The following is a 26,405-nucleotide window of genomic DNA, read 5'->3' on the forward strand; positions in this document are numbered from 1 at the left end:
TTCGAAAGAGTAAGCGTGTTATGCTTCATCGACGACGATAGCCGCTATGTAACGTCCTACCCCCGAACCAGCTAGGGTAGTGTAGTGACGACAATACCACGAGGCACACTACTCAACATTATAAAAAACAGCGACCTTCATATCGCTATGATATCATCATGGCGACCGAATTGTCCATCGTCTTCACCAACCCGTATTTTTGGGAATCCTTTGTTGTTAATTTGTCTGTCAGCAGTCTACATCTATCGCAGGAGTCATGATATTCGGAGCAAGCCCACGATCACAATCGTCCCGCTTATCGTACAGCTTAGTAGTAGGACGTCCCTGTTGGTCATGTTGTGAGTAAAGATAGACGAAAACGGTTAAAGTCGACGTGGTTAATACATGTCTTGTCATTAAAAGACAACACATCGTCGAAATATCTGAATGTGAAATTGAAGGACTTATTACACAAAAATCGGCCAAACGAGGGCACAGTTTGTTCCAATAGGAATGGCTACATTCTGCTGGGAAATCCTGCCACCTAATTAAACAAAGCTATTATCAACCAGGAACTCAGTTATTCTCACAATTTCGTCCTAAGTGTATTGCATGTTGGCCTTTGTTGTGCTTTTCACAAAATGTGATCCAAAATAACTTGTTCAAACCTCTCTCAACGATCTGAATGGGAAACATGAAGTTGTGTCTGCAAATAAAGCATCTAATAGCATGATCCTTGTCTGTAAACAACCACGCAATCTTGCTTACAAATAGACCTACGTTTGCTCGATAACAAAGATTCTTACCTGAACATTTTTCAGAATATCAATTATTGATAAGGATACGGACCTAGTGGATCATGAATACATGTGTATTTTGAAAAATTCAAAAGATCTTTCGTTCAATCTTCAGATCCTCTCCTAAAACATTAATTTCTTTTAGAGCATCTAACCTTCCCACACTTTACACTACAATGCCTCATACAAATGTACAAAAAAGAACGAACTCCTTACTTCTGTTTTCATGAGCACTTTTTTTCAATAAAACCAACAACGATATAGATGTATGGTTGTAAAATGTTTAGAGCATTTTTAGCAAACAAAACCCCCCAAAAACGGCATATGCTGAGCATGTAATTGTGTGAATGATAGAGTTCCTGGTTGACAATATGATTCCAGAGATCCAGCGGACTGTAGGCATTCTTATGGGAGCAAACGGTGCCCTTCTGTTGATTCTTTTTATCATATGCGCTTTATTTATTGAAGAACTAATAGGGACATCTAACTTAACCAGCTAAGTCCTTCAATTTTACCGGCAGGTATATTGCTGATGTAATATCTTCAAATAAAAAGGAACAATTTGACCACGTCGATCGCATACACTTCTGTCACATTGGTTTGTAGGGTAAGTCACATTGGTTTGTAGGGTACTTTTGTCACATTGGTTTGTAGGGGACTTCTGTCACATTGGTTTGTAGGGGAAGTCACATTGGTTTGTAGGGTACATTTGTCACAATGGTTTGTAGGGTACTTTTGTGAGATTGGTTTGTAGGGTACTTTTGTGACATTGGTTTGTAGGGTACTTTTGTCACATTGGTTTGTAGGTTACTTCTGTGACATTGGTTTGTAGGGTACTTTTGTCACATTGGTTTGTAGGTTTCTTCTGTCACATTGGTTTGTAGGGTACTTTTGTGACATTGGTTTGTAGGGTACTTCTGTCACTTTGGTTTGTAGGTTACTTCTGTCACATTGGTTTGTAGGGTACTTTTGTGACATTGGTTTGTAGGGTACTTCTGTCACATTGGTTTATAGGGTACTTTTGTGACATTGGTTTGTAGGGTACTTTTGTCACATTGGTTTGTAGGGTACTTTTGTCACATTGGTTTGTAGGGTACTTTTGTCACATTGGTTTGTAGGGTACTTTTGTCACATTGGTTTGTAGGGTACTTTTGTCACATTGGTTTGTAGGGTACTTTTGTCACATTGGTTTGTAGGGTACTTTTGTCACATTGGTTTGTAGGGTACTTTTGTCACATTGGTTTGTAGGGTACTTTTGTCACATTGGTTTGTAGGGTACTTTTGTCACATTGGTTTGTAGGGTACTTTTGTCACATTTGTTTGTGGGATACTTTTGTGACATTGGTTTGTAGGGTACTTTTGTCACATTGGTTTGTAGGGTACTATTGTCACATTAGTTTGTAGGGTACTTTTGTGACATTGGTTTGTAGGGTACTTTTGTGACATTGGTTTGTAGGGTACTTTTGCCACATTGGTTTGTAGGGTACTTTTGTCACACTGGTTTGTAGGGTACTTTTGTCACATTGGATTGTAGGGTACTTTTGTCACATTGGTTTGCAGGGTACTATTGTCACATTAGTTTGTAGGGTACTTTTGTGACATTGGTTTGTAGGGTACTTTTGCCACATTGGTTTGTAGGGTACTTTTCTCACATTGGTTTGTAGTGTACTTTTGTCACATTTGTTTGTGGGATACTCTTGTGACATTGGTTTGTAGGGTACTTTTGTGACATTGGTTTGTAAGGCACTTCTGTCACATTGGTTTGTAGGGCACTTTTGTCACATTGGTTTGTAGAGCACTTTTGTCACATTGGTTTGTAGGTTGGTTTTGTCACCTTGTTTTGTAGGGCACGTCTGTCACATTGGGTTGGAGGGCACTTCTGTCACATTGGTTTGTAGGTTGCTTTTGTCACCTTTGTTTATAGGGTACTTCTGTCACATTGGTTTGTAGGGCCCTTTTGTCACATTGGTTTGTAGGTTGCTTTTGTCACCTTTGTTTATAGGGTACTTCTGTCACATTGGTTTGTAGGGGACTTTTGTCACATTGGTTTGTAGGGTACTCTTGTCACATTGGTTTGTAGGGTACTATTGTCACATTCGTTTGTAGGGTACTTTTGTCACATTGGTTCGTAGGGTACTCTTGTCACATTGGTTTGTAGGGTACTATTGTAACATTAGTTTGTAGGGTACTTTTGTGACATTGGTTTGTAGGGTACTTCTTGTCACATTGGTTTGTAGGGTACTTTTGTCCCATTGGTTTGTAGGGGACTTTTGTCACATTGGTTTGTAGGGTACTCTTGTCACATTGGTTTGTAGGGTACTATTGTCACATTAGTTTGTAGGGTACTTTTGTGACATTGGTTTGTAGGGCCCTTCTGTCACATTGGTTTGTTGGGCACTTTTGTCACATTGGTTTGTAGGTTTCTTCTGTCACATTGGTTTGTAGGGTACTTTTGTGACATTGGTTTGTAAGGCACTTCTGTCACATTGGTTTGTAGGGCACTTTTGTAACTTTGGTTTGTAGGGCACTTCTGTCACATTGGTTTGTTGGGCACTTTTGTCACATTGGTTTGTAGGGCACTTTTGTAACTTTGGTTTGTAGGGCACTTCTGTCACATTGGTTTGTAGTGCACTTTTGTCACATTGGTTTGTATGGCACTTTTGTCACATTGGTTTGTAGGGCACTTCTGTCACATTGGTTTGTAGGGTACTTCTGTGACATTGGTTTGTAGGGTACTTTTGTGACATTGGTTTGTAGGGCACTTCTGTCACATTGGTTTGTAGGGCACTTTTGTCACATTGGTTTGTAGGGCACTTTTGTCACATTGGTTTGTAGGTTGCTTTTGTCACCTTGTTTTGTAGGGCACGTCTGTCACATTGGTTTGTAGGGCACTTCTGTCACATTGGTTTGTAGGGCACTTTTGTCCCAATGGAATGGGCTACTGTATCAAAGACACTAGTCAATGACGTCAGTGTATATTACTGTACTATATTGCAAAAGATGAACGTACCCCACACACTTGCGATGAACATTAACATATTGTTATTGATACAGAATGTAAAAAACTTAATTAAACTTCATTTTACAACCGTTTCGTTTTGAAGGACTTATCAGCGATGCCAGGGCCTTAAAGTTGGAAAACAAATGTAGAAACAGAGTTCAAGGTACGTAAAACTCTTTGTATCATGTTAAATACCTTCGTTAGGCACTGTTGCTATGTAGTTGATTGCCTTGCACTTCAATTAGCGTGATTTTTTAGCTAAATATGCCATACTGCAACGTCTGTCCGTCAACAGCTTGATACTTTTTACTACCTTTGACGTGGAGCAGAAGGGCTAGTCCCAAAAGGGGGGACGTTGTAATAAAAGATTAAAAATCCTTCTCCTTAAGTATGATTTGTGGAATTGTAAATAATATTTGTGTAGAGCATCCCTGGACAAAAGGGATCCAATTTTGTATAAACGGACCCCTTAGGGTCATTTGAGGTCAATGTTTAAAATCCTTCTTCTTATGCATGATTGTAGTTATTTTAACCAAATTTAGTCCAGAACATCATTTGGGTGGGGCTCAATTGGTTTTAACTGAGAGTCTGGATGTTGCTGTGAGACAAAGCCAATTTGGAAATATTTGCAGTATTATATGTAATTTTTCATGGTTGCTCTATTATCCAGGTGAGAAATATAGGCACTTTTGGCCTCTTGTTTTGTGAATCGTTGTTGTATACTTCAAGTAGTTTTCAGCGACAAATAGAGACAAACACCTGGGTTGATTCTCAATACTTATTTAATGTATGATACAACATGAGCACATTTGATTGTATGTTCTGTTTAGGGAGGTCCATACCTGATCTCCCTGATTACAACTTATATACACGTCTCACATAAAACGGGAACTGACCACAACATATAAACCATAACTCACACGACACTGGTCAAAACATACAGAGACGCACACACCTAAACACGTACCTTCACCCAGTTTTACAACTAACATCTGGTCAATTCTACTTGCGAACTTTCTTTATTTCCCCATATTTTATTAAGTTGTTCCGTATTCCCTATATAAAATACGAAGATGTTATCAGATAAAGATCGATCAAAAAGATACATCCGACGTTATATGTTACAAAACAGCTGCAGTTGACGTCATAGGTAGCAAAACAGCTACAGTTGACGTCAGTTGTAACACAATACCTTACGTTTACGTCAGTTGTAACAAAATACCTTACGTTTACGTCAGTTGTAACGAAATACCTTACGTTTACGTCAGATGTAACAAAATAGCTAAAGTTGATGTAAGATGTAACAAACAAACTTAAGATGACGTCATATGTATCGAAATAGCTACAATTGACGTCAGAGGTAACAAAAGTTGACGTCATATGTAGCAAAAACACTACAGCTGCTGCCATGATATTATAGCTGCGCTGCTGACGTCATGTATAACAGCTAATGACGTCATTTATAGCAATATCTATGCTGCTGATGTCATGTATAACAAAAGCTACAGCTACTGACGTCATGTATAACAATAGCTACAACTGGTGACATCATGGTTTACTCAATAGCATTAGCTTGTTATATATTGATGACAAAACGAACAGCGACACGAGTTTATGATGATAAGTAAAGGAATATCCATAACTCTCTTTAAGCTTTCTCGATAAAAATGCTGAAAGTACATTTATATTCACTATTGCGCTAAACACAGGACGAAAACAATATGTCAACGTCTTAAAGTTTAAAAATATATCTGAATAAATCCATTAGATAATTTTTCCTTCATGCTACTTTTAAGATATACTAAACAATGATAAACCCGGTCACATTTCACTCACAGATCGTTTCGAGTAGTACTCGACACTTCCGGTACGTTAATACAGCTTGGCTGTAACCCTACCATTTATCAAACAAACATTTTGTGCATACATAACTCAAACAAGGTAACAATATATCCGTCATACAATGTAACTAGACCTCACACACTGCTACTATACCTCAAACATACAATGTAACTAGACCTCACACACTGTAACTATACCTTAAACATACAATTTAACTAGACCTCACACACTGTTACTATACCTCAAACATACAATGTAAGTAGACCTCACACACTGTAACTATACCTTAAACATACAATATAACTAGACCTCACACAGTGTAACTAGACCTCAAACCTACAATGTAGCTAAACCACACAACACACACAATGTAACTAGACCTCACACCACACACAATGTAACTAGACCTCACACAATGTAACTAGACCTCACACAATGTAACTAGACCTCAAACCTACAATGTAGCTAAACCACACAACACACACAATGTAACTAGACCTCACACAATGTAATTATACCTCAGCCCTACAATGTAACTAGACCTCACACCACACACAATGTAACTAGAACTCACACCACACACAATGTAACTAGACCTCACACCACACACAATGTAACTAGACCTCACACAATGTAATTATACCTCAGCCCTACAATGTAACCAGACCTCACACCACACACAATGTAACTAGAACTCACACCACACACAATGTAACTAGACCTCACACCACACACAATGTAACTAGACCTCACACAATGTAATTATACGTCAGCCCTACAATGTAACCAGACCTCACACCACACACAATGTAACTAGAACTCACACCACACACAATGTAACTAGACCTCACACCACACACAATGTAACTAGACCTCACACAATGTAATTATACGTCAGCCCTACAATGTAACCAGACCTCACACCACACACAATGTAACTAGAACTCACACCACACACAATGTAACTAGACCTCACACCACACACAATGTAACTAGACCTCACACAATGTAATTATACCTCAAACTACAATGTAGCTAAACCACACACCACACACAATGTAACTAGACCTCACACAATGAAATAATACCTCAAACCTACAATGTACCTAGTCCTCACACCACACACAATGTAACTAGACCTCACACAACACACAATGTAACTAGACCTCACACCACACACAATGCAACTTTGACCTCACACCACACACAATGTAACTAGACCTCCCATCACATACAATGTAACTAGACCTCACACCACACACCATGTAATTATACCTCAAACATCCAATGTAACTAGACCTCACACGTCACACAATGTAATTATACCTCAAACATCCAATGTAACTAGACCTCACACCACACACAATGTAACTAGACCTCACACACCGTTACTATACCTCAAACATACAATGTAGCTAAAACACACACCACACACAATGTAACTAGACCTCACACAATGTAATTATACCTCAAACCTACAATGTAACTAGACCTCACACCACACACAATGTAACTAGACCTCACACCACACACATTGTAATTAGACCTCTCGCCACATACAATGTAATTATACCTCAAACATCCGATGTAACTAGACCTCACACCACACACAATGTAACTAGTCCTCACACAATGTAATCATACCTCAAACATCCAATGTAACTAGACATCACTCCACCCACAATGTAACTAGACCTCACACCACATAAAATGTAATTATACCTCAAACATCCAATGTAACTAGACGTCACACCACACACAATGTAACTAGACCTTACACCACACACAATGTTACTAGACCTCACACAATGTAATTATACCTCAAACCTACAATGTAACTAGACCTCACACCACACACCATGTAATTATACCTCAAACATCCAATGTAACTAGACATCACACCACACACAATGTAACTAGACCTCACACCACATAAAATGTAATTATACCTCAAACATCCAATGTAACTAGACATCACACCACACACAATGTAACTAGACCTTATACAATGTTACTATACCTCAAACTTACAATGTCACTAGACCTCACACAAACATCTCAATCAAACAATGTCACTAGACCTCAAACATACAATGCCACTTGACTTCACACAATGTTACTAGACCTCACACAATGTAATTATACCTCAAACATACAATGTAACTAGACCTCACACAACACACAATGTAACTAGACCTCACATAATGTAATTATACCTCAAACATACAATGTAACTAGATCACACACCTCACACAATATCACTAGACCTCACACAATGTAACTAGACCTCACACAATGTCACTAGATCACACACCACACACAATGTAACTAGACCTTATACAATGTTACTATACCTCAAACATACAATGTCACTAGACCTCACACAAACATCTCAATCAAACAATGTCACTAGACCTCAAACATACAATGTCACTAGACCTCAAACATACAATGCCACTTGACTTCACAAAATGTTACTAGACCTCACACAATGTCACTAGATCACACACCACACACAATGTAACTAGACTTTATACAAGGTTACTATACCTCAAACATACAATGTCACTGGACCTCAAACATACAATGCCACTTGACTTCACAAAATGTTACTAGACCTCACACAATGTCACTAGATCACACACCACACACAATGTAACTAGCCCTTATACAAGGTTACTATACCTCAAACATACAATGTCACTGGACCTCAAACATACAATGCCACTTGACTTCACAAAATGTTACTAGACCTCACACAATGTCACTAGATCACACACCACACACAATGTAACTAGACCTTATACCAGGTTACTATACCTCAAACATACAATGTCACTAGACCTCAAACAGACAATGTCACTAGACCTCAAACATACAATGTCACTAGACCTCAATCATACAATGTCACTAGACCTCAAACATACAATGTCACTAAACCTCAAACATACAATGTCACTAGACCTCAAACAGACAATGTCACTAGACCTCAAACATACAATGTCACTAAACCTCAAACATACAATGTCACTAGACCTCAAACAGACAATGTCACTAGACCTCAAACATACAATGTCACTAAACCTCAAACATACAATGTCACTAGACCTCAAACAGACAATGTCACTAGACCTCAAACATACAATGTCACTAAACCTCAAACATACAATGTCACTAGACCTCAAACATACAATGCCACTTGACTTCACAAAATGTTACTAGACCTCACACAATGTCACTAGATCACACACCACACACAATGTAACTAGCCCTTATACAAGGTTACTATACCTCAAACATACAATGTCACTAGACCTCACACAAAAATCTCAATCAAACAATGTCACTAGACCTCAAACATACAATGTCACTAGACCTCACACATACAATGTAACTAGACCTCACACATTAAATGTCACTAGACCTCACACAATGTAACTAGACCTCACACATACAATGTCACTAGACCTCAAACATACAATGTCACTAGACCTCACACATACAATGTAACTTGACCTCACACATACAATGTTACTAGACCTCACACATACAATGTCACTAGACCTCACACATACAATGTAACTTGACCTCACACATACAATGTAACTAGACCTCACACATTAAATGTCACTAGACCTCACACAATGTAACTAGACCTCACACAATGTAACTAGACCTCACACATACAATGTCACTAGACCTCACACAAACATCTCAATCAAACAATGTCACTACATGCACCATCAATGATACTTAAAGTAACATTTTTTTTAATTACATGTACAGAGTACGTACAAAATAATTGACATGTTATACTAACACTGTTACAGAATATTAAATAAATAGCCATCGCATTTCCTTACATCTAGAAACTGTTTACAGTCTATATTGGTATAACGTTTACATTACAGGTCACATTAAAAGCACAGGGATAATGTGGGGTTTATTAAATGTTGTATATCATATCATCATTAAAAATGAGGGAACTGCTAATGAGATGACGTGATCGCCACTATCACGAAAAAGAGCATTTATTTCTACCGAACACATGAAGCACCAATTAAATACACGGGTTTACCTACCATACTGTGTAGACATGCCCCGACTACATTGTTAGGTATACATATCGAGGAGAAAAACGCCAGTATTCTGATTAAGTACGACTTCCTCTACACACAGAGGATGTGAGTCTGGTTTCTACAGGTTGAGGTTCTACCTTAAAAGTTACATCTGGTTATTACGTCATATCTTAGGTGACAGTTAAAATCGATATAATTAATCTGATAAAATATCAATAAAGGAACAATGACATTCCCAAGTAAATTCTTAAATATGCAATTAACGTTATTATTTTAATCAAAGCTTGATTAATCATTAATTACACATCTTTTTCAAGTTATTACCTAACATATATCACTTATAATTATACCACGATTATTTTGATAATAAGGCATTTGGAAGTTTTTCTAGCACGCCTAACATAAATGTAGAACACGAACTACGTATCTAACGAATCACAATCAAGTTACACGTCACGTGATGCTGTTTGGTTTTCTTTTTAACTAACATGACAATATTTAACTCCTATTCATTAACTCAGATTACTTATAAAACAGTCTGATTGATTAACACGCCATGGTCACATAAGTGATATTGACGAATTCCTATAACAAATCATGCAAACACTTACCAACAAATGCAACAGGACGTTATAGTAACGTATATTAGCTTGGCCAATATAAGGTACTAAGTGTGTATGGCCAATATAAGGTACTAAGTGTGTATGGCCAATATAAGGTACTTAGTGTGTATGGCCAATATAAGGTACTAAGTGTGTATGGCAGCACTAAGGGGTATACACTACAGTCTAACAACGGAGATACATCTCACCCTGAAGCTGGCGTCTTTCTTATTCATCAACTTGAAAAAACCTGCAGTTGAAATCTTAATAACACGACCAGCGTACTGATGTAGATTGTATAGTATAAGTACACATATCACTGATACCGACATAGAACTTGGCAGTTTACATGAGCTCAATTGTGAAATGCTTGTGGTTATTCCAAAGATGTGGTTTGGATATCCAGATAACGCCCAGACATGATGAACAAAGAAAACACATGAACCTGCTCATCCACACCCCTATCAACAGTTAAGGTGATACCTACTACCTATCACCAGGTCGTGTCAGGTGATACACTACTACCTATCACCAGGTCGTGTCATGTGATATACTACTACCTATCACCAGGTAGTGTCAGGTGATATACTACTACCTATTCCCAGGTCGTGTCAGGTGATACCTACTAGCTATCACCAGGTCGTGTCAGGTGATACCTCCTACCTATCACCAGGTAGTGTCAGGTGATACCTACTACCTATCACCAGCGCGTGTCAGGCGATATACTACTACCTATCACCAGGTCGGGTCAGGGGATACACTACTACCTATCACCAGGTCGTGTCAGGGGATATACTACTACCTATCACCAGGTAGTGTCAGGGGATATACTACTACCTTTCACCAGGTAGTGTCAGGTGATATACTACTTCCTATCACCAGGTCGTGTCAGGTGATACACTACTACCTATCACCAGGTCGTGTCAGGGGATATACTACTACCTTTCACCAGGTAGTGTCAGGGGATATACTACTACCTATTACCAGGTCGTGTCAGGGGATACCTACTACCTATCCCCAGGTCGTGTCAGGTTATATACTACTACCTATCACCAGGTCGTGTCATGTGATATACTACTACCTATCACCAGGTCGTGGCAGGTGATATACTACTACCTATCACCAGGAAGTGTCAGGTGATATACTACTACCTATTCCCAGGTCGTGTCAGGTGATACCTACTACCTGTCACCAGGTCCTGTCAGGTGATACCTTCTACCTATCACCAGGTCGTGTCAGGTGATACCTACGTCCTATCACCAGGTCGTGTCAGGTGATATACTACTACCTATCACCAGGTAGTGTCAGGTGATATACTACTACCTATTACCAGGTCGTGTCAGGTGATACCTACTACCTATCACCAGGTCGTGTCAGGAGATACACTACTACCTATCACCAGGTCGTGTCAGGGGATATACTACTACCTATCACCAGGGCGTGTCAGGGGATACACTACTACCTATCACCAGGTCGTGTCAGGTGATACACTACTACCTATCACCAGGTCGTGTCAGGTGATATTCTACTACCTATCACCAGGTCGTGTCAGGTGAGACCTACTACCTATCACCAGGTAGTGTCAGGGGATATACTACTACCTATCACCAGGTCGTGTCAGGTGATACACTACTACCTATCACCTGTACGTTTATTTAAAATCACGTAAGCTTACATTAACACAGGATTAGAATGCAATTGATCAGCGGTTTTTCAACTGTTTATAGAGATTGGTATAAATTGAGGATCTAAAAATATGTAATAATGATGTAAATCAAGAATTTGAAAGCATCTGTTATGAGCTTACATAAAACTGAGGACTGTTTTATGAAGAATTTGGAAACATCGATTATAAGCTTAAAAACTGAGTACTATATTAATTAGTAGAAACATTCAATATTTCCAACTTGAATATTTTTTCTCGAGATATTTGTATTCATCACGAATAAGAAAACATATTCACCAAAAAAAGTAATATACAGCGATAGTTAAATATTGTAGGTTGACAGGAAACATGCCCCCTAACATGTCGCCTTGCTGAATAAAGGTAAGTGTTCTACAGCTGAACCATCAGTAGTTGATTTCTGTCTATCAAGACAATGAATGTTCATAATGACAGTTGCCATCAGAAATATGAAGGTCATCTCACAAGCAATGGATTGCAGGTCAGTTACTATTGTTATTTGTCCATGTATAAGATATGACAGGCCGGTTACTATACTTACGAAAATACCGCACAAATAACGTGAACCTGCTCTGACTAGTTGAATATTTGCGAATCCGGTTGTGATTAGAAATATCTTTATCTTGTATGTATACATATCCCTGGCCTCAGTGTACGTAGCCATAAGCTAGGTAATGTATACATGTCCCGGGCCTCAGTGTACGTAGCCATTAGCTAGGGAATGTATACATGTCCCGGGCCTCAGTGTACGTAGCCATAAGCTAGGGAATGTATACATGTCCCGGGCCTCAATGTACGTAGCCATTAGCGAGGTGATATTGCTGGGTGTCCACTATAACACTGGTGTAGCCAGCCTGAGGCCCTACAGTGTACGGCCTTGGACTGGAGGTTGACGCTGTATGGTTCAGGTTACTTTGATTGTAATTATCATAAGCGCATGCAGCACGAAGACATTGCGTATAAAAGTTTTTCTCGTGCATCATTCGAACATCCATGATTTTGTCGTTGTCCACGGCGCCGTCTGGCACGTATACGTCGTCCGCTGGTGCAGACTCAGTAGCACACTTCGTGAAATCTGTCTGACCTGGCAGTTTGTCAGCGCTTGGAGAACGTTCCATGACGGACTGACAGCAGTCCTCCGTACTCCTGATAGACACGGTGTCTGACGGGTACATCGGTCGGGACGGCCGCAGCATGATTACAGACTGTTGGAGATTTTCACGTATAGGAGACACTATTTTCGTCTGTTCACCCAACCGTGACGGTGACTTGTACGACTCCTCTTTTATATTCAAGCTATTTGTTTCTAAAATATTATCAAACTTAACTTGGAGAGTGTCAGTTCGAGGCTGGTGCTGCTTTTCGTATTCGTCACTTACAACATCAACATCAGAAGCAGACGATTCAGACCTATTGCTAAAAGGACATGCATATCCCTGAGGGGTTCCGAATGTTGTGTCTCGAGAACTACTTCGAGAACACGGCCCGGACGGTCTATAATCAAACTGAGGTGACATAGTCTGTCGCTCATGGTGGTCCATGTGTGTGAGTCGAGGGCTACAATGTCCATTGTGAGGAGGAATATATCCAGGATATGCCTCCAGGTTCCTCATTGGATAGAATTTCTCCTCCTCGTTATCACGGTACTGGAGTCTCTCATCTATGTACCTCTGCTGCGCCTGGAACTGGTAGAGATCAGAAATTAGTCCTTGTGTGTACTGAGGTGAGTACATGTTTGGTAACTTTTCCCCACATTCTAGAACGGCCTGGGGCGCGCTGTTAGCACAGAGAAGTTCCTGAGTGGCGGGATCGGACATGAAGTCCAGTGGTGACCTATCGACCGCCATATCGCCATGATTGTACTCTGGGTTCTCCGCGATATGAGGGTACGGCGATCGTCTAGATTTTGGTTTGGATGAGCGAAGCTTACTCGTCGACCTGTTTGATATATTGGAGAAAGGAGACGGCTCTTTCGTGATGGTCTGTTCCAGTTGTATCTGAAGTCCCCTTGCTTCCAAATCGCTATAACAAACAATTTCAGATGTCAACTAATCTAGCTTCTGTTTTCAGTATAGGACTTGTCTCTAAAGTTAAGTTTTGAATATGAAATTGAAAGCATCATTGATCATAGAATATAGAAAAGTGTTGCTTTATATATTTGAATGACATGAGTATCTGTATACTGATATTGACGTACATCAGAGCAATCGTACAGCTTTTTAGCACATGGATATCAACCAATCAGCATCCCTAACAGAGGACTTATACTCTTTACCTCCAGATTACACCAGTAACATACCTAAGGACGTAATTAACACTGACGATACAGTGCGGGCGGGAGGACCGACTGTTATGGACGATTGTCGCGTGACTCTGCATCCAAATCCACCCGCCATCTTTAGTCAGAAACCGGTAGTACTTCGTGGTCACTTGACCTTTTAACAGCACTGAAACAGATAGAAACAATCATTATTATAAACTAAGATTACCAACCTTGGAATATTGACGTGATAGAGCAGACGTTATTCAGCACTTCAAACTTTTGGAGGGAATAGACATAGAATATCAAAAAGGCACAAATGAGAGTAAAAGAGGCAACTCAAGGAAACTATTTAAACGGATGACATGTAAACCTCTCTATAGCAACAACTTCTGTAACAGAATGGTAAACCTCTCTATAGCAACAACTTCTGTAACAGAATGGTAAACCTCTCTATAGCAACAACTTCTGCAACGACTCCGTGTCAATCACAAAATACGGTATGAATGTTTAAACACAACAAACATGCCGATAGCTACTCATTGATTATGCCAAGATAACAGACTGCAGATATGGAACAACAATGTAGTAGATATGGTGTAGTTAACAATGAAAGACACGCCAGCTGAGGAACTGATGTTAATCAAGAAACGTTTGATTATATGTAAATATAATGATATAAAAGTCCGGTAAAATCGACGTTTAAAAATCAACCTAATTTCAATTCATCTACTGTATCTTTCACACTGATGCGTATCTATCACATAACCTTGAAGGAATGAAAGGCTGTACGACTATTAAACTTCTAATTTATTGTATGAAATACAAATACCGATAGTACCTTTGCAAAACTTATTTGAATAAATAAATATTGTGTTGTTCGTCATCTCGTATTTGTTTTCTTTTTGGCCTTTGCTTTTCAAATGCAAGTTGCAGAAACGACGAACATTTTTAGTACGTAAAAACATCATTGTAATGTAGTGAAAATCAAATACAGACACCATATCGTAACAAAATGCTCATATATTAATATTGCTATTGAGATTTTAAAATGATATTTTCTATCTTTAAAAAGCAACTAAAGCCAATATCTTCACACTTTGCTTGCTTTAAGCCATACACGCCATTTACATAGTTTGACATTATCCTGTGATAGATTCCGTTACAATGTTTTGGTAAGTATGTATTTATTTTAGTTAATCTTCATATACATTCATTTACTACTTAATTACACAAACGTTATGTATTAGCTCCAACAATATAAAACGGTAAAATAAGTGGTATTATCATTATGAGCTTCTTATTCTTTTCCATTATTTTCTTGATTCCTAAGTGACTGATCAAGTATTATCCCGAATGTTTATTTCGATCGACGTTTTACCTGTTATAAATTATATATCTGTAAATATATGAAAGAGCAAAATTATGTTTAATTATTACCATTATTATATATTACATTACTATTTTAATACAAGTTTATGTTTTTGATTCGATTTTGTACAGGCAATTACCCAGATGTATTTATGAAATAGAAATGTCCCGCCGTTTTTGCACCTTTCCCCATTCAATTACGGATCTAGGCCCTGGGTTCACAAACGTTCTAAAACTGAAGTTTTCATTATAGGAAAATGCTACTGAGTCTTTGACAGGAGCTAAAATGGAAAATCAACTGTGGCATGTAAACTCATAAGCAAGTCAGGCTGGTATGCTACTACTAAGGAAAGGTAAACAAAAAACCTTGAACAGTCACGTAGTACATGCATAACATTCAGTGTCAATAAAATATGTTTGAATGGAAAAACCTGTGACTAACACCAATGCCTAAACATGTGACTTACATCATTGCCTAAACCTGTGACAAACACCATTGACTAAACCTGTGACTAACACCATTGCCTAAACATGTGACTAACACCATTGCCTAAACCTGTGACTAACACCATTGTCTATACCTGTGACTAACACCATTGCCTAAACCTGTGACTAACACCATTGCCTAAACCTGTGACTAACACCATTACCTAAACCTGTGACTAACACCATTGACTAAACCTGTGACTAACACCATTGTCTATACCTGTGACTAACACCATTGCCTAAACCTGTGACAAACACCATTGACTAAACCTGTGACTAACACCATTGACTAAACCTGTAACTAACACCATTGACTAAACCTGTGACTAACACCATTGCCTAAACCTGTGACAAACACCATTGACTAAACCTGTGACTTACACCATTGCCTAAACATATGACTAACACCATTGCCTAAACATGAGACTAACACCACTACATAAAACTGTGACTGACAGCATTGCATAAACCTGTGACTAACACCATTGCCTGAACGTGTGACTAACACCATTGTCTATACCCGTGACTAACACCATTGCCTAAACCTGTGACTAACACCATTGCCTACACCTGTGACAAACACCATTGACTAAACCTGTGACTAACACCATTGCCTAAACATGTGACTAACACCATTGCCTAAACATGAGACTAACACCACTACATAAAACTGTGACTTACAGTATTGCATAAACCTGTGACAAACACCATTGCCTGAACGTGTGATTAACACCATTGACTAAACCTGTGACTAACAGCATTGCCTAAACCTGTGACTAACACCATTGACTAAACCTGTGACTAACACTACTACCTAAACCTGTGACTTACAGCATTGCCTAAACCTCTGACTAACACCATTGACTAAACCTGTGACTAACACCATTGCCTAAACCTGTGACTAGCACCATTGACTAAACCTGTGACTAACACCATTGCCTAAACATATGACGAGTAACATTGACTAAACCTGTGACTAGCACCATGGACTAAACCTGTGACTAACACCATTTCCCAAACCTGTGACTAACACCATTTCCTAAACCTGTGACTAAAACCATTTCCTAAACCTGTGACTAACACCATTGACTAAATCTGTGACTAGCACCATTTCCTAAACCTGTGACTAACACCATTTCCTAAACCTGTGACTAACACCATTGCCTAAACCTGTGATTAACACCATTGCCTAAACATAGATTGTAATCGGTAATAGTTCATGTTTATTTATCATCTTTTGGAATTTTTGTCTGAGATTTAAAGTGATAGCAATAGTAAGGGGACTTTCTACACGTGGATCATGTACACACCTTTCTACACGCGGATTATATACACCACTTTCTACACGCGGATTATATACACACCTTTCTACACACCTTTCTACACGCGGATTATATACACACCTTTCTACACGTGGATTATATACACACCTTTCTACACGCAGATTATATACACACCTTTCTACACGCGGATTATATACACACCTTTCTACACACCTTTCTACACACGGATTATATACACACCTTTCTACACGCGGATTATATACACACCTTTCTACACGTGGATCATGTACACACCTTTCTACACAAAACTCTATGTATGCATTCTCATTGTCCTGTCTTGATTTCGCAATTTTGTTTCTATCATCCAATTTTTCAACTTTCAAATGCAGTTCTAATCTCTTTAACTGAACCAATGTTTAAAGCAACTTAAAGATAACTGAACTGGAGTCGGCACATGCACGCCTAGACTTTTACAATCAGGAATACATTGCTTGGTGTCATCTTGCTGTGACGGTATTGATGCTGGCAGCACGTGTTGGTAACCTGTGTACTCCCCGAGTGATCCTTCCTGCCCTCCTAATCCCGGAGAGTACCACACACCTCGACTCCCTTATGTAACATGCCAGTAAATTGCCTTCCGCTGTCCTATCATGTCGTGTATTCACGACACAGATGTGAACTTGACCCCGTGGTTTGTCAAGTAAACTCAGTGTAATCCGGATTATTATACCTGTTACTGAGTAACGACCAGACAACTCACCAACACCCCTCACTAAAGTAACAGCTGAGCACTTATTGGCTGGTTATCACGTGGGATTCTATGTCAGAGAGGTAGATATGTCAAATGGCTGTCTCTGGACAATATTTATGTGATAAAAATTCAAACGCATTTTTTTTCATTTGAACAAGTATGTATATGTTGGTATGTAATCGGCAGGAGTGACATAAAATACATGCAAAAACTCTTTCTATTGTTAATAAGATTAATCAAATTCAGATCAAACATAAATTGGAGTTTGCACATGTACATGTCTGTTAGAAGACTCAAAAAAATAGACTTCCATCACAATACAAACGGCATTACCGGAAGTAGTACATTGAATTGCAGCTGATGTGTCCCAAACTTGAAAGGGGGTACTCAAATGTAATCTGTGTCAGATATGTTAATGGTACATACAGCTCTAGCCAGAACAATCTCAGATTGGTCCCCCACGACACTCAGGGCCAAGAATCGGCCCAGGTGCCATTGTACCAGGCTTGTGTCTCAACTGAGCATAATCCAATCTTTATAGTGAGATGATAAAGTTCTCAAAGTTGCACCTAGATCCCGACACGTTTGTGGGATCAACGAGCATGATAAATCGTCGTGGAGCAGTCCGTGGACGATTAGCTCGGATAGTTAACGAACATTTAGATGGCTATGTGAAATGGCCGATCTATTTGTGGTGATATTTACAATCGTCCTGCAGTAGATGGGTATGTATGTACACAATGTGCACAGGGGGCGTAACCCAGGCAGGTACAAAGGTATGTCAAGCACGGGAGGTCAGTGAGGGCACAGAGTCCGTGAATCATTTGGTAGGCACTGGGGTGGATTATCGCTACAACGATAGGAATCCGATCCACGGACAGGACACGCGACAAAACACAACAGGAAGTACACTAACAATCACGAAATGCTCCATATTTCTTCCCGAAGATTGACTCCATCTTTTGATGTGACAACTGATAGGTCAAAGTTGGAATCAAATGCATTGTATGTTATAGTTTGTTTCCATAGAACAAAGCTGTGGAGTGTTTTAGGATAATTAATGGGCAAGCATTTCATTCCAGACTTTTTGTGCTTATGTTTTTAATAATACACCGACGTAAATGAATATGTGATATTAGATAGATATAACAGTTACTTAATTACACGAATGATTATCACAACAAAGTTTTCAAATCAGAATTCATGCATATTGTTAAACTCAATGCCTAGAAAAATGGACGATGCGACAGAAAAAGACAAAAACATCTGGCAACATCATTTTTTGGTGGAAATAAGTTTATACTTACGGGTGGTGTGAGCAAATCTCATAGGCATAATATCACAGGCATGTATGTAGTGATACAGGGTGCGCTCTATCAGGTCCTGTGGTTCGTAACCCGTCAGCTGGCCAACTCTAAACGTACAAGGACAACGAGAGGAGGTTATAGAGTGTGTAATAGTGTCGTTATCCCAGTAAAACGCTGTTGTCTCCGATGAATGTATATCACAAATCGATTTCGATGTTAAATATTATCAATTTTGTGTAAAATAGAAGAATGGCTAATAAAATAACACGACGTTTAGAAGAAGTAAGACTTAGGAAAAAACATTACATTATACATAGCAACCAAAAACAAAGTAAGCTACATTTCACATGACGAAATCACTTTGAAGAAATGCAATTATATTTCATAATTATACTAATCTCCCTTCCTCAATGAAATATCATTGAACGAAACGTGACCTTCACCTTTTTAATGACTTACCTGGCATCAAGAAAAATGAGTTTGAGATCGAGGCTGGCTCGGAACATGAACATGTTGCTAAACATTTTGATTTCTGTTATTGCGCTGGGCGGAAGTGAGTGTCCAACGGCAACCAGACCCATGTTCTGGAAACACCCGTCATACGGCGCCATGTCCATAGTGTATTGTTTAATCTTCATATAACCGCTACAGTGTATCACCTAAAACCAAGTCCTTAACATGTAACTGTGTACACAATAAAATACTAATATATAAAACAGATAATAGCTACAGTATATCACCTAAAACCAATTACATAACATGTAACTGTGTACACAATAAAATACTTATATATAAAACAGATAATCGCTACAGTATATCACCTAAAACCAATTAAATAACATGTAACTGTGTACACAATAAAATACTTATATATAAAACAGGTAATCGCTACAGTATATCACCTAAAACCAATTAAATAACATGAAACTGTGTACACAATAAAATACTTATATATAAAACAGGTAATCGCTACAGTATATCACCTAAAACCAATGAAATAACATGTAACTGTGTACACAATAAAATACTAATATATAAAACAGATAATAGCTACAGTATATCACCTAAAACCAATTACATAACATGTAACTGTGTACACAATAAAATACTAATATATAAAACAGATAATCGCTACAGTGTACCACCTTAAACCAAGTCCTTAACATGTAATTGTGTACACAATACAATACTAACATATAAAACAGATAATCGCTACAGTGTATCACCTAAAACAAAGTCCTTAACATGTAACTGTGTACACAATACAATACTAATATATAAAACAGATAATCACTACAGTGTATCACCTAAAACCAAGTCCTTAACATGTAACTGTGTACACAATACAATACTAATATATAAAACAGATAATCACTACAGTGTATCACCTAAAACCAAGTCATTAACATGTAACTGTGTACACAATAAAATACTAATATATAAAACAGATAATCACTACAGTGTATCACCTAAAACCAAGTCATTAACATGTAACTGTGTACACAATAAAATACTAATATATAAAAAGATAATAACTACAGTGTATCACCTAAAACCAAGTCCTTAACATGTAACTGTGTACACAATACAATACTAATATATAAAACAGATAATCACTACAGTGTATCACCTAAAACCAAGTCATTAACATGTAACTGTGTACACAATAAAATACTAATATATAAAAAGATAATAACTACAGTGTATCACCTAAAACCAAGTCCTTAACATGTAACTGTGTACACAATACAATACTAATATATAAAACAGATAATCGCTACAGTGTATCAACTAAAACCAATTACATAACATGTAACTGTGTACACAATAAAATACTAATATATAAAACAGATGATCGCTACAGTGTATCATCTAAAACCAAGTCCTTAACATGTAACTGTGTACACAATAAACTACTAATATATAAAACAGATAATCGCTACAGTGTATCACCTCAAACAAAGTCCTCAACATGTAACTGTGTACACAATAAAATACTAATATATAAAACAGATAATCGCTACAGTGTATCAACTAAAACCAATTACATCACATGTAATTGTGTACACAATAAAATACTAATATATAAAACAGATAATCGCTACAGTGTATCACCTAAAACAAAGTCCTTAACATGTAACTGAGTTCACAATAAAATACCAATATATGAAACAGATAATCGCTACAGTGTATCAACTAAAACCAGTTACATCACATGTAATTGTGTACACAATAAAATACTAATATATAAACAGATAATCACTACAGTGTATCACCTAAAACCAAGTGATTAACATGTAACTGTGTACACAATACAATACTAATATATAAAACAGATAACCGCTACAGTGTATCACCTAAAACCAATTACATAACATGTAACTGTGTACACAATAAACTACTAATATAAAACAGATAATCGCTACTGTGTATCACCTAAAACCAATTACATAACATGTAACTGTGTACACAATACAATACTAATATATAAAACAGATAACCGCTACAGTGTATCACCTAAAACCAATTACATAACATGTAACTGTGTACACAATAAACTACTATTATATAAAACAGATAATCACTGTAGTGTATCACTAAAACAAAGTCCTTAACATGTAACTGTGTTCACAATAAAATACTAATATATGAAACAGATAATCGCTACAGTGTATCACCTAAAACCAATTACATCACATGTAACTGTGTACACAATAAAATACTAATATATAAAACAGATAATCACTACAGTGTATCATCTAAAACCGATTACATAACATGTAACTGTGTACACAATAAACTACTAATATATAAAACAGATAATCGCTACAGTGTATCACCTAAAACCAATTACATAACATGTAACTGTGTACACAATAAAATACTAATATATAAAACAGATAACCGCTACAGTGTATCACCTAAAACCAATTACATAACATGTAACTGTGTACACAATAAAATACTAATATATAAAACAGATAACCGCTACAGTGTATCACCTAAAACCAATTACATAACATGTAACTGTGTACACAATAAAATACTAATATATAAAACAGATAACCGCTACAGTGTATCACCTAAAACCAATTACATAACATGTAACTGTGTACACAATAAAATACTAATATATAAAACAGATAACCGCTACAGTGTATCACCTAAAACCAATTACATAACATGTAACTGTGTACACAATAAAATACTAATATATAAAACAGATAACCGCTACAGTGTATCACCTAAAACCAATTACATAACATGTAACTGTGTACACAATAAAATACTAATATATAAAACAGATAACCGCTACAGTGTATCACCTAAAACCAATTACATAACATGTAACTGTGTACACAATAAAATACTAATATATAAAACAGATAACCGCTACAGTGTATCACCTAAAACCAATTACATAACATGTAACTGTGTACACAATAAAATACTAATATATAAAACAGATAACCGCTACAGTGTATCACCTAAAACCAATTACATAACATGTAACTGTGTACACAATAAAATACTAATATATAAAACAGATAACCGCTACAGTGTATCACCTAAAACCAATTACATAACATGTAACTGTGTACACAATAAAATACTAATATATAAAACAGATAACCGCTACAGTGTATCACCTAAAACCAATTACATAACATGTAACTGTGTACACAATAAAATACTAATATATAAAACAGATAACCGCTACAGTGTATCACCTAAAACCAATTACATAACATGTAACTGTGTACACAATAAAATACTAATATATAAAACAGATAACCGCTACAGTGTATCACCTAAAACCAATTACATAACATGTAACTGTGTACACAATAAAATACTAATATATAAAACAGATAACCGCTACAGTGTATCACCTAAAACCAATTACATAACATGTAACTGTGTACACAATAAAATACTAATATATAAAACAGATAACCGCTACAGTGTATCACCTAAAACCAATTACATAACATGTAACTGTGTACACAATAAAATACTAATATATAAAACAGATAACCGCTACAGTGTATCACCTAAAACCAATTACATAACATGTAACTGTGTACACAATAAAATACTAATATATAAAACAGATAACCGCTACAGTGTATCACCTAAAACCAATTACATAACATGTAACTGTGTACACAATAAAATACTAATATATAAAACAGATAACCGCTACAGTGTATCACCTAAAACCAATTACATAACATGTAACTGTGTACACAATAAAATACTAATATATAAAACAGATAACCGCTACAGTGTATCACCTAAAACCAATTACATAACATGTAACTGTGTACACAATAAAATACTAATATATAAAACAGATAACCGCTACAGTGTATCACCTAAAACCAATTACATAACATGTAACTGTGTACACAATAAAATACTAATATATAAAACAGATAACCGCTACAGTGTATCACCTAAAACCAATTACATAACATGTAACTGTGTACACAATAAAATACTAATATATAAAACAGATAACCGCTACAGTGTATCACCTAAAACCAATTACATAACATGTAACTGTGTACACAATAAAATACTAATATATAAAACAGATAACCGCTACAGTGTATCACCTAAAACCAATTACATAACATGTAACTGTGTACACAATAAAATACTAATATATAAAACAGATAACCGCTACAGTGTATCACCTAAAACCAATTACATAACATGTAACTGTGTACACAATAAAATACTAATATATAAAACAGATAACCGCTACAGTGTATCACCTAAAACCAATTACATAACATGTAACTGTGTACACAATAAAATACTAATATATAAAACAGATAACCGCTACAGTGTATCACCTAAAACCAATTACATAACATGTAACTGTGTACACAATAAAATACTAATATATAAAACAGATAACCGCTACAGTGTATCACCTAAAACCAATTACATAACATGTAACTGTGTACACAATAAAATACTAATATATAAAACAGATAACCGCTACAGTGTATCACCTAAAACCAATTACATAACATGTAACTGTGTACACAATAAAATACTAATATATAAAACAGATAACCGCTACAGTGTATCACCTAAAACCAATTACATAACATGTAACTGTGTACACAATAAAATACTAATATATAAAACAGATAACCGCTACAGTGTATCACCTAAAACCAATTACATAACATGTAACTGTGTACACAATAAAATACTAATATATAAAACAGATAACCGCTACAGTGTATCACCTAAAACCAATTACATAACATGTAACTGTGTACACAATAAAATACTAATATATAAAACAGATAACCGCTACAGTGTATCACCTAAAACCAATTACATAACATGTAACTGTGTACACAATAAAATACTAATATATAAAACAGATAACCGCTACAGTGTATCACCTAAAACCAATTACATAACATGTAACTGTGTACACAATAAAATACTAATATATAAAACAGATAACCGCTACAGTGTATCACCTAAAACCAATTACATAACATGTAACTGTGTACACAATAAAATACTAATATATAAAACAGATAACCGCTACAGTGTATCACCTAAAACCAATTACATAACATGTAACTGTGTACACAATAAAATACTAATATATAAAACAGATAACCGCTACAGTGTATCACCTAAAACCAATTACATAACATGTAACTGTGTACACAATAAAATACTAATATATAAAACAGATAACCGCTACAGTGTATCACCTAAAACCAATTACATAACATGTAACTGTGTACACAATAAAATACTAATATATAAAACAGATAACCGCTACAGTGTATCACCTAAAACCAATTACATAACATGTAACTGTGTACACAATAAAATACTAATATATAAAACAGATAACCGCTACAGTGTATCACCTAAAACCAATTACATAACATGTAACTGTGTACACAATAAAATACTAATATATAAAACAGATAACCGCTACAGTGTATCACCTAAAACCAATTACATAACATGTAACTGTGTACACAATAAAATACTAATATATAAAACAGATAACCGCTACAGTGTATCACCTAAAACCAATTACATAACATGTAACTGTGTACACAATAAAATACTAATATATAAAACAGATAACCGCTACAGTGTATCACCTAAAACCAATTACATAACATGTAACTGTGTACACAATAAAATACTAATATATAAAACAGATAACCGCTACAGTGTATCACCTAAAACCAATTACATAACATGTAACTGTGTACACAATAAAATACTAATATATAAAACAGATAACCGCTACAGTGTATCACCTAAAACCAAGTACTTAACATGTAACTGTGTACACAATAAAATACTAATATATAAAACAGATAACCGCTACAGTGTATCACCTAAAACCAAGTACTTAACATGTAACTGTGTACACAATAAAATACTAATATATAAAACAGATAATCGCTACAGTGTATCACCTAAAACCAAGTCCTTAACATGTAACTGTGTACACAATAAAATACTAATATATAAAACAGATAACCGCTACAGTGTATCACCTAAAACCAATTACATAACATGTAGCTGTGGCCACAATACAATACTAATATATAAAACAGATAATCGCTACAGTGTATCATCTAAAACCAATTACATAACATGTAACTGTGTACACAATAAACTACTAATATATAAAAGAGATAATCGCTACAGTGTTTCACCTAAAATAAAGTCCTTAACATGTTACTGTGTACACAATAAAATACTAATATATAAAACAGATAATCGCTACAGTGTATCATCTAAAACCAATTACATAACATGTAACTGTGTACACAATAAACTACTAATATATAAAACAGATAACCGCTACAGTGTATCACCTAAAACCAATTACATAACATGTAACTGTGTACACAATAAACTACTAATATATAAAAGAGATAATCGCTACAG

At 36.5% G+C, this 26,405-nt stretch overlaps 1 protein-coding gene and 1 long non-coding RNA gene across 8 annotated transcripts in view; both read right to left on the bottom strand.

Annotated features, from left to right (window-relative positions):
* Nucleotides 1-4,541: 4,541 nt before the first annotated feature.
* On the bottom strand, nt 4,542-11,021 carry LOC110441638. Of its 7 annotated transcripts, none has more exons than XR_002461894.1 (7): nt 9,064-11,021; nt 8,996-9,019; nt 8,800-8,934; nt 7,789-7,997; nt 7,569-7,619; nt 6,000-7,263; nt 4,542-5,796 (listed from the first exon to the last, which is right to left on the bottom strand). It is a non-coding gene; the product is annotated as an uncharacterized LOC110441638 (long non-coding RNA). The 7 variants fall into 7 exon arrangements; XR_002461898.1 differs by lacking the exon at nt 4,542-5,796 and having other exon boundaries at nt 5,990-7,263; nt 9,064-9,255; nt 9,296-11,021; XR_002461897.1 differs by lacking the exon at nt 4,542-5,796 and having other exon boundaries at nt 5,990-6,785; nt 6,926-7,263.
* A 1,734-nt stretch (nt 11,022-12,755) lies between these two features.
* Nucleotides 12,756-26,405, bottom strand: part of LOC110441637 (single-minded homolog 2-like) — a 69,364-nt gene continuing 55,714 nt past the window's right edge. The window contains exons 7-10 of the mRNA XM_021484834.1: nt 19,902-20,101; nt 19,443-19,549; nt 14,284-14,431; nt 12,756-14,006 (exon numbers count right to left, since the gene is read on the bottom strand). Of these exons, the coding sequence (XP_021340509.1) occupies nt 12,773-14,006; nt 14,284-14,431; nt 19,443-19,549; nt 19,902-20,101 (1,689 nt within the window). The 3' untranslated portion in view covers nt 12,756-12,772. The remainder of the gene's footprint in view (nt 14,007-14,283; nt 14,432-19,442; nt 19,550-19,901; nt 20,102-26,405) is intronic.

This window comes from Mizuhopecten yessoensis, unplaced genomic scaffold (assembly GCF_002113885.1).
Source record: "Mizuhopecten yessoensis strain PY_sf001 unplaced genomic scaffold, ASM211388v2 scaffold716073, whole genome shotgun sequence".
Classification (NCBI taxonomy): domain Eukaryota; kingdom Metazoa; phylum Mollusca; class Bivalvia; order Pectinida; family Pectinidae; genus Mizuhopecten; species Mizuhopecten yessoensis.